The 11487-nt window shown below is 43.7% G+C and overlaps 1 protein-coding gene across 1 annotated transcript in view; it reads left to right on the forward strand.

The window, feature by feature from the left end:
* LOC108579580 (zinc finger CCCH domain-containing protein 13) overlaps positions 1–8802 on the forward strand; it is a 21050-nt gene extending 12248 nt beyond the window's left edge. Inside the window, exons 3-8 of the mRNA XM_017943153.1 lie at positions 2817–2962; positions 3631–3849; positions 5815–6515; positions 6597–6796; positions 6857–7028; positions 7227–8802. Coding sequence (XP_017798642.1) covers positions 2817–2962; positions 3631–3849; positions 5815–6515; positions 6597–6796; positions 6857–7028; positions 7227–8802 — 3014 coding nt within the window. The remainder of the gene's footprint in view (positions 1–2816; positions 2963–3630; positions 3850–5814; positions 6516–6596; positions 6797–6856; positions 7029–7226) is intronic.
* The last annotated feature ends 2685 nt before the right edge of the window (positions 8803–11487 follow it).

Genomic DNA, 11487 nt, shown 5'->3' on the forward strand with positions numbered 1-11487 from the left:
ATTTATTTCATGGTATTGTAACAAGCAAACGTTGAATACATTTTTCATTCGTGTAAGAAGAATTATTTAACACGATAAATTTAGCTGTACTATGGTTATTTTTAATCTACGACCACAGGTCAACCTGATTTTTAATCCCTACGAAATTAATTTAACCACGAGTAAGTAACGAGAACGCTAAAACCTATGTTTCCATTGAAGAATATTGTAAAAACGTATAAATTGTTATATGCAATGTTATAACAAATTGTCGGAAGTATAAATTTTTAATAAAATTGTGAAAATTGATAAATTATACCGTGTTACGATATCGGAAATCTCCCGCGAAAATCTCCCGCGAAAATTTCCCGCCTGACCTAACCGACGATTTTGCTAATGACTTTGGGGAGAGGGTACCGCAGGTATATAAGGACCCGCCGATGTCCCGCGAAATCATTTACCCTTTATACTGGGCCCTAGACACTTCGCGGCGTATTTTGACCTGAAGGTTCTGAGATGTGAATAGAGTGGTCGGGGGCTACTAGCTAGTCTATGTCCACCCTGTACACACTCAGCCTTCTTGTAACACTTGTATACATTAGAATCAATTAGAATTTCTATTACTAATTATTAAACAAATTTTAACAATTACCGGCACTCGCTAGGCACGTAATATCAGACTTTAAATACTCGACTTCGAACTTCGGTTTAGTCATAATTCTATTAATGTTATAATAACGTATAATTTATTAATTTTCACAATTTTATTATTAATTTATACTTCCAAAAATTTGTTAAAACATTACATATTATTATTTATACATTTTTGCAAGTTTCTTTGACAAATAAGTACGTTTCAACGATCTTATTACTTTCTCGTTGTGAAATCAAGTTCGGAGGATTAAAAATCAGGTTGACCCTTGGTCGTAAATTTAAAATAGCCATAGTGAAGGTGAAATTATTATTTTAAATAAATGTTTCTATACGAATTAAGAATCTATTCAACGTTTGTTTGTTGCAATACCGTGAAATAAATTGTATTATATATTTTCTCAGTTTAGACTGAATTTAAAGTTCGTAAGGATTAGATATCAGGTTGACCTGTGGTCGTAGATTAAAAATAGCCATAGTGAAGGTAAAATTATTACGTTAAATAATTGTTTTTATACGAATTAAATATTGATTCAACGTTTATTTGTTGCAATACCGTGAAATAAATTGTATTATATATTTTTTCTGTTTACACTAAATTTAAAGTTTTGTTTACATGTTATAACAATTAGAATGTTGACGTTTTGCCGTTTCACGGTTTTTCCTCTGTTAATTATGTGTTTATAAATCATTTCAAACTAAAGCAGCACCATGCCCACCCTTAATTAAACCGTCTCAGTAGTTTACCGTAATTAATAATCTATTTTCGGAATTTATACGAGAATTTTTGAATTTTAGTAAATACTAGAGTCAGTGCATCGCGTATTGAAATAATAGCTTCATCCCTAGTTCGTTTTTTATTGAATATTTTTACGCGTTTAACTTATGCTTCTCCCCAATTCTCGTCGCGTATTTTATTCAAATTTTCTTATATTCTAGAATCGAAAAAGATACGAATTCGCGTTTTTTCTTTTGATTCTTTCAATTTTTCACTCTCGTTCTACGAAAGTTTACTTCAATAATAATATTGAAAATTTTTCTGGTGATTTGGTTTACTAGTTAGTTGTGTTGTGTATTGCCAGCTCAAATATGAGCTGCTTAATGTATATGCTTAAAATTTATTTTCTTGTGGCCGCCTGACAGCAATCTGTAAATCTGGCGTGACAGTGAACGTGTTAATAAGTAAATGTTGTTCAAATTATGTCGTGTTTTATGTCATTTTCATCAGAAAAATCTCATCAATATGTTAAGAAAAATTTCGGGATAAGAAAACGTAAAATTAAAAAAGTTGATATTTAAATCGCTTGGTTGCCTCGACTGACCTTTCATGCTTATCTTTTATTCGCTGTCCTTGTCTACGTTCGGCAAACTACAAAGGCGGTCCCTGACTCTACGAGTGTCAGGGTTAGCTTCCTTGCGGTCTGACACTTGTGGAGAATATACTGTATACCTCTACCGGCAAAAGTACTTGGTTTTTTCATCGGACGTGGACAGGCTCTATCCGATGTGGTCCGAGAGGTTCACTCGTGGATCCATCGACCTTGAACCGGTTCGATCTAATTAGGAGCAGCTCGCGGGCAAAGATTCTGCGATTAATTAACTGCTGATTAACGAGGAGGTTTCGCTACGGCAAAGAAAGAAAACGGAATTGTCCGTATGGAATATGCCCGACAATCTCCTCGTAAATCAACGAAAGCCGGTGAAAGAAAACGATCAATAGACAGCCTTGATCTGCTTGAAAACAATTACCCAACCGAACGCGTTCACCTGCACTAGCGAAAATTGCAACACTTACACGCTACAAGTTCTCTCCGAGTGATCTTCTCGTGTACGAGTTTTGCAACGCCGACGCTTCTTCGTCACTTGCGCAATCCCACGATGCGTACCTGACTTTGATTATTTACCTACCACCTGGCTGACGTGCCACCGATTCTAACCATTGCAAACCTGTCCGACACACTTTCTTTCCAACCTTTCCGTCAGGTTAATTAATTTCTCGGTCGCTCGGCGACGAACGATCGCGCGTATTTCGTCCGATACTTGTCGTGTCGTTTAAACAACGTTTTAATCACTTTTTCGACGGTGCTTCCCGTTTCGATCGGGGAAAACCCTGGCGAGAAGAGCGAGGGGGGAAAGGTCTCGGTAGAGCACAACCGGTTTCTGACGTACTTCCTTCTACATTCCAGGAATCCTATTGGCCACGGCAGTTTCGGCTGCGCAAAAGGCAACGAGGCCGAAATTCAAGATCGCGACAACCTCAACTACGACGCCTTCGACCACCAGCACCACAGATCAGAGCCACGTCCGCGAAAACGAGAACGAGGATGCAGAGGTACGATCCTTATGGCCATGTTACTTTCTAACCACCCAGGGTAATTGCATCCCGAACCTTTTCTATTTTTTCCCTCCTCCGCCCGAGCCTGCCTGATCGAATCTACATAGACGACACACGTCGTTGAATTTATAGTCCGAAGCACGATCACTCGCGATGTGCTCTCCGCGGACAGGTTTCGTGATTCGATTATTTGCCGGTACAGGAATAGCAACAGGCAGAACCGTTTATCCACGATGATGCAAACGACGATGCTACCACAGTCACGACGGACCCACGCATCTGTTCCTATTTTCCATGTTCCATCCTCGTGTAGTTAAACGAGGACGATTACGTCGCCAGTAGCGATCCTCGGGAACGATACTTTCATTCCTACGAGCTTTTTTTCCACCGCGATCGTAATTTACGACTACCCTACCCCGTGTCAAATCAATTAACGTCCAGGTGAAGCATCCTCGTACGACAGGTTTACCTTCACGCATAAACGACACAGTGACATCATCCGACGAGCGCCACGAGCTCATCGCGAAACCGTTATAACACGGTACATCCACCACGCGTTAAATAACGCATTGTCCCTAAGCAACGTGTTACTCCTTACCTTTCAGGCTATCTTCGCGGGATTCGATCGATCGTGAAATCGATAATTTCTTCTCATTTCCCTCCAGGGTACCACGACTGCGAGCAGCGAGACCAACGGTACATCTGGACACGTCCTCACGGGAATTCCGCAGATCGATTACATCTGGGACCCGAATCTGCCGCGTGAACTGAACGGATACAATCTGAGCGAGTATCCGTTCTACAACAGCATCCCCGAGGACATCGATTTCAAGTGTGACGGACTTCACGATGGCTTTTACGCGAGCGTGCCACACAAATGTCAGGTGAGAAGAACGTAATTCTCCTATGCTTGTGCCGCGAGATATCGACGGCTCAAGCATTCCCGAATGAAAAATTCCCAGACTTTCTCTTTCTTTTAATAATGTCAACGTCTTCAAGGATACGCTACGTTTAGCCGTGTCTACACGGCGGCGCGTTAGATCTGCGAAAAAATGAACGGATTTATTTCGCCGGTGTTTTCGATGGAGCCACGGGATAGAGTAAACAATTTCGAAGGCTAAAAGTTGGGGAAAAGAACGCGTTTTATATTCTCGTGCTGAGAGAAACCTCGTGTCGGATCGGAGATTCGTGAGCTGTGTGAAAAGTCGCGGGATCAAGGACAGATGAATCGGGTGTGGGATTTTATCGAATGCAAATTACTCGATCGTCGTGGGATAACGTTTAAAATACAGCACGCATCCTGTTCGCCGTGCTCCTGAAGAACTCGTTCGAGTGAACGAAGAAACTCGAGCGTTGCAAGAGTAAAAGTGGGTATCGCGATCGGTCTAGTGAAAAGGAAAGTCAGTGTCATCTGGACGAACGGCGAAGAAAGATTTTCTGACAAAGTGTATCGCTCGCTGGCGTGACCATGATTCTCCTGGCTTCTATCGGTGAAAGAACGATCAACCTTACCTCCACCTCGACAGAGGAAACACAAATTTCCCGTTTCTGTCGGAAAAAGCGAAGACGTGGAAGAAAAGTTGAAGTAGAAGAGGAGACTTTCGCGGTTCGATACACTTCCCGTCCCTGGCCGTTTCGAGATTCACACGAGACGCGATCTTGCTATTGTGAAAGCGATTGCAAAGTACCTCTTTTTCCGTCGTTCCTTATCGATTGTGTTTAGTCCAGGCTGCCGAGCCAGCGAACGGCCCATTGTCATGCAAATGTTTCGCAGATACTCTTCCCTCGGTTCAAACGCCGACAGAACCGGATATCGTGCTAGAAAAAAAAAAAAAGAGGAGAAAAATTGGTGGTGAAACGGCGAAGATTTAGGGGAACGTTTGCGCAATTTCACTCGAGTTCCGCTCCATCGCGTTTACAATCGCCTGGAACCGTTTCGGGTAAAGTTTAACGAATGTTCTTGGTTCAACTTGGCCAGACCGTACGTTTGACATTTAAACAGAAGTTGAGTAACACTAGCGATCCATCATCGCGAAAACGGCGAACCGAGTTGACTCAAGATCCTTAGACAATCATGACTCTCTCGGCGATTTTCAGCCGGAGTGGCGCGTTCTTGTCATGCAAATACGCAACGAGGTACTTCCTGCAATCTAGAACAGTGGACTCTAACTTTCCAATAAAATTACCAAAGCATAGAGAAACTCCGGGCTGTTGTCCTCGAGTGAGGTAAAACGCAGGCTGGAAGATGGTAAATCGCGATAGATTAGTGAACGATTATCCAATTCGAATTGTCCTCGTTCGTTGGAGAGAGACGGTGGAAAATGCAGCTTTCGGAGAAACGAAACCGAACGTTGAAAGAACTCGGAGCGAGGACGTGCTCTGAATGACTCTAGATGATTCCTTTAGATAATCCGACAAGGCGATACGTGCCAGACAATCACACGAGTTTCGTGTACATGCAACAGCCTCGGCGTATGGTACACCTGTGCGCTCACCGAGCAATTACTCGCGCGCACGTAGTCACGGTGTGAAAGCTACGGTGTGCTAGTGTCTAGCAACATCTGCGAAAAGTGTGTTAAGATCCTCGATTGGAATCGTGCTCGTCCTAAATTTTCGTCAAACGAACGCGCGCGCTTCTATCCGTAGATAGAAGAAACGCAATTATTCGACGTTACGTAAAACAAAAAGAAGTCTGTGAAATATGGTGAAAAGTTTCACCATCGGGTGATATTCGTTTGCTTTCACTGTGGCCTATCGATTCTACACCGACACCGAAAAAAGAAAGTAACGAAAAATGTGTAAAGCCTACGAATAAACAAAAGTTTCCTCCTCCTCCTCTGTTTTCCAAGGTGTACCACCATTGTCTGTTTGGCACGAGATACGATTTCCTCTGCGCCAACTTCACGGCGTTCGATCAGAAAACCTTCATCTGCCATTTCGTCTCGGAGGTGGACTGCGCCAATTCCAAGAAGTACTGGCACAGAAACGACGCGTTGTACAAGGCTGCGACCACGTCCACGACCTCCACCACCACCACCACCACGACCACGTCCGCACCAGTCACACCGGCCACCGGACGTTCTCTACCGAGGGACAGAGACCTTCCGCGAAGGAGAAGACCCTTCAGGAGACGACCGGCGTACGATTATTACGACGAGGAGTACTACGACGACGACTACAGCCGTCCGCGGGGTTACAGCAGAGACGATTACGACTACGACGACAGAAAGTACAGAAGGGACAGAGATCGTGACTTGAGGGATCGAGAGCGTGACTTCCGGGAGAGAGACGTTCCACGAAGCAGAGACGGAGTGCCGAGAGACGACAGAGATCGCGAGGGCAACGCTAGAGACAGATATCCTAGCAGAAACAACAGGAGAGATCCTACCAGAGCGAGAGATCCTCTAGAAGAGGACACGAGGGTTAGATCTAGAGATCCCGATCAGGGATCAAGGTCTGCGTCTAGGGAAATCGAGGAGGCTGAGCTGGAGGATCGACGAATGGATTCTAGGGTCAGGGATACCGACGATCGTCGGTACTCTGATAAAAGGTAGCTTACTGTAGATAAATACATGGACAATTCTTTGTAGAATTCTTAACTGGACGGTGAATGTGATTAATCGTTTCGCAGGTACAGAGACGAATACGACGATAAAGACCCTGTTTCTACGTCCGCGGGAGTAGCTTCAGGTTCGGATGGATTGGTGAAGCCTGCAGCACCTTCAGCTTCCGTTTACTCGAGACCTAGAGCTCCTCCTAAGATCAGAAGACCTGTGCCACTTTCCGAGCAGGATAAATACGCTTACAAAGCTACATCAGTTCAACCGACTGGTAATTTTATATCGCACAAGGTAAGAATAGTTGAATAGGTTTAAATAGATCTTGTTGCAGAGGAACCTCGAAGGAGACCGGCGGACTTGGCAGAGGACGATTACTACGAGGACGAGCTGGAAGATCTGAGACCGATTCGAAGACCGCTGAGAAGAAGACCGACTTACAGGGACAGAGACTGGGACAGAGACCCCGTAGACACGATAGACAGGCAAAGGGGCCGACCCTTCAGGTAAGGTAACGTACGCACACAACACCGATACAATTATATTCGTCTGTCGTAACAAATTAATCAGAACACATTGTCTAACACAAAGTAACATACTCATATACCTCTAACATATTTAAACGTACGTTCATGTAACAGTAAAGAGTAAAGGAGAGGGAATCGTTGGAGAGATCATTCGAGTTTGACAGAGTCTCGTTTCAGACCTCGATATCGGGACGACGAGGATGATCGACCTAGAAAACAACCGGATCGCTCGAGAGATCGCTACTACGATCGATACAGAGATCGAGGTGCGGACCGTGGACGAGATCGATCCCTCGACCGTAGCAAGGACAGATCGTTGGATCGTGATCGAGGAAGAACGCAGGACACCGATAAGCAGCAAGAAAGACCGTACAGACCTCTCGAAAGGGAAAGGGACGTCGATCGTCCTAGGGCAGGTTCGAGATCCAAGGATCTACAAGACGGTACGGATTCACCACCTAGAAGAGGCGGTAGCTACGAAAGAACAACAACAACAACCACTTCAACTACGACCACTTGCCTACCGGAGCAACTTGTTCACAAGATAGAATCGACTTCGAGAGAACCGATAAACGAGAGGGCAACCGTGACGGAGAGACCAGGCAAATCTGCGCAGACAACTCGAGCTTCGATCGAGGACGAGGAACCTCGTCGGACGTATCAACAGCAGGATTATCCGGAAAGAGATGAAGACGAGAGGCGCGAACAGGGCCATTATCAGACCTCTTCCATGGAGGAATACTCGCAGGAATATTACGACGAGCCAGAAGATCCGCCCTCCCCTCCTCCAAGAACCGCGGTCCGCATTGTCAAACGACCCTTCCTGCCTTCCAGGGGAGGCAACCCTAATCCCCGAGGTTTATCGCCAGTGGGCGTGAAGGCTACCACCCCTAAAAGGGAGGAGGACAGGCCGACGGAGAGAACGACGATTCAGGAAAGGCCTAAAAATTACTACGTACACGAACCGGCACAGGAGAATCTCAGGGAGTCGAATCGAGAGTCCAAGTTGGAACAGGAAGAGAAAGAAAATTACGAGGTGTATAAAAATACTCACACAGAGAGTCAGATCGAGCAGAGACCCGAGGAATACGACACTTCCTTGGTCAGACCAGTGATTCGAAGGCCGACGGAGAGGCAGCGCGAAGAGGAGATGCAGAAATCCACAGACGAGGCGAATCGACAGAATTTCGAGGAAAGTTTGACCAAATGGACCACGGAAGACTACTCGAATCCTACGCAGAGCAGCGAAGGAAGCATACAAACCTCTCAGGTTCGTAACAAGGGAAGACTAACAACGAGCGAAACTCCGAACGTTTACGGATCCACGTTGAAGAACGACGAGACCCAGGAACATCCAACGGGGCCACAGAGCTACAGAGTGAAGCAGAGAATCAACGAAGTGACGCATCGACTGCAGGATATCCCGGAAAGCGAGTACGACGTCACTCTGAACGACGCGTTGACGCCTACGTTGAACCAAGAGGCCAACTTGCCCAGCGGATTCGTTCTACCTCTGCACAGGCAACTCGGAAGAGACCCGGTCCTCCAATCGACGGAGAATAATTACAAAGTCTCGAGAACCGTGAATCAGCAACAGCAGAAAGCATTCGTGCCGAGTCCTCAATTTCTGCCGGCGGTCAACAACAACGACAGATTAAGAACGGTTTACTACAGGACACCTGAGGCGATTCAAATTAGCGGAGCGCAGTACAGGCCTCAGAGAGGACAGTGGCACGATTACACCGGCTACTGAAACCGATTCTCGATCAACAACGGGACTAAATTTTCATTGGCAAATTTCTACGATATAGCTCGAGTTTCGTAAAACTTGAACAACATCGTCAACAGGTGAAATTCACTTGTGCATTAACATTCGTTATTTGAGAGAGTAGTTTCTTCCGCCGGATACCGACTTTCTCACCTTCGTCGTATGGTCAAACTTTTCGACGTCTTTCATAGGAATAGTTTTCGTGTATCAGAGGCCTTGAAATAACGCCGAGCGTAGCAAAGGGTTAATTTTTCATCTAAACACGTGAAGAAGGATCTCGATCAATTCATTGTTACAGCTATTTCTACTTTCGGTTAAACTTGTAAATATGCGCACGATTACGCCTAATTGTACCATTCCTTCGAATTAAATTATTATCCCAACCGCAGTACACAGTTTTCTACCAAGGCACACTCGTCGTCTCGATTTTCTTCTCTTTCGATATTAGTAGCGAATAAGTTTTTCTCGAGTATGCATTCTATTTTTAACGTATTGTAAATTATACCACCCTTGACGTACGATATTAAACAGTGAAGAAATATACGAATTTAATCTTTTACCCTGTGAATAATTTCTTTCTTTAACAGCATCATTTTCTTCTTCCCTCCTTCTTCTTTCTTCCAAGTACGAAAGCACGGAATAACTAAGCTGAGCTGAAAGAAAGAGGATTAATTTCGTAGTCATCAGCTCGACATTATTCGAGACACGATAAGAATATCGTATCGCCAACAATATCGATTGCCCGGGTCTCACCACGAGGAGGTTACTACGAATAGAGACCCACGAAAAATAAGCTCACTCTACACGTGACCGCGTAAATTATGCGAGAATACGAGACGCGCGAAAAAGATGAAAAGAAGGGTTAATGAATTGTACACCGTTTTCACTGTTATTTTCTTCTTTATTTTCTATTGCATATTTATCGATGTTGAATATTTACAAATTCTTGCGGTCGCTGGCGACCCAAATTTTCCCCATTCATTTTTTTCACAAGTAGACGAATTTCGTGGTGTGTTTCAGAACGGCTACCGAAATTACAACGCGAAAGCAACGTTTCGTTGTCGGAAGAACGGTGAAAAAATTTCACGATCGTTCCTTCGCACTTTCAACCAACGTATACACGTGTGTGTGTATATATATATTATAAGGTGTAAAATATATACGTACGACATCGAAGAACGTTTACAGCGAACGAGTTACTCCTACCACAGATTGTGCCCAAAGTATTGGTAATCGATCGAACAGAGTGTTCCGTCAAGGATAACGTAAAATTACACATCACAGAGTCAAAATTTACAGCTCAACAGAAGCCGCGTGCACGCGAACGTGGCTTTGATTAAAAACGAAAAACGGTAACAACAATTCACACTCTGTCGAATTGACAATAACTGCATTGCAGAGCGTTGTTTCGTTAACTATGCGAGAATAAAGGGAGAGTGCTTACGTCGTAGTGCGGTATCGTAACGCGAAAACGATACGAGCGAAATTTCTTGCTTTTCTCAACAACGAAACAAACGAATAATTCGCTAGTACCAGTCGCACCCCGTTTCAATTTGTACTCGCGAACTATAAAAATACGAAATCTCGTCTTCGCGATGCCGAGCGGTCTAACGAATCCGACAATCGATATTTATCTCGAGCACCGACTAATCACTATGGTTAGCTTCTAGTGCATAGTTCTGTACAAAAAATGATAGAGTACAAGAATAGGTTAAATATATATGTATATATATATATAATATAGACAATGCGAATCTGTTTTTTTCTTCTTCTTCATTCGGAATCACGATTAGATTATACGCTACAGGAAAAGAAAAAGAGAACGATTGGCTGGCAAGAATACGCAACCGCGGAATGGCGGTAAGTTATTTACAAATTTTGTTATATTACAAAAAAAAACAGAAGAAGAAAGAAAGAACGATACCGAGGATACGATAAGAAATGCAACGTTTCTTTTGGTACGAGTGCGTTAGAGCTTCTGAAAGTCTTGCAGTTTGAAAGTGAACTCCGTTCGGAATTGAAATTCATCGACGATCGTGATAATATCAGCAGAAAGATCTGAAATTGTTTTGCCTTGCGATTCGAGAGAACCAGCTAATTTTCCATCCTTTTCATTCTTTGGTAAAGCAACGGCTATTTTCCAGAGTTATCCTCGAAAGAACAAGACGTTCAGAGGGAGCGATAAACCTCGGCGTACACGCGACAAGATTAAACGTACCGCGAATGATTTATCAGTTGGCGATAAATTTGTGTACGTTTACGAAAACAAAAAAATACCGCGGAATCCAGGAAAAATCGAGTCGCGTACACGCGAGAACTTGGTCGCTCGATTTGCAGTTGCAATCATTGTTCAGAGCGCAGAGATAATTCATCCGAAATTTGCTCGATAATTACCGTTTTTATCATACAAGATATCGATAACACGTTAAAGTTTACTGACCAGCTTATTTAATGTCGTCGTAAAAAATTATGCTTTCAATATGCTCTTAAATATTGCTCTTATTGAAAACGCAGTCGGTTACCCCGCAACCCCTTTACAACCATCGTATATAAACATAGAATCGGTGATCGTGTAAGTAGCAGTATCTTGATGGGATGGGAGAGAGAGAGAGAAAAGAACAGAGAAACACCGAAAACTTCGTAACAATATATATATATATATATAAAATA

The sequence above is a fragment of the Habropoda laboriosa genome, unplaced genomic scaffold (assembly GCF_001263275.1).
Source record: "Habropoda laboriosa isolate 0110345459 unplaced genomic scaffold, ASM126327v1 scaffold33, whole genome shotgun sequence".
Classification (NCBI taxonomy): domain Eukaryota; kingdom Metazoa; phylum Arthropoda; class Insecta; order Hymenoptera; family Apidae; genus Habropoda; species Habropoda laboriosa.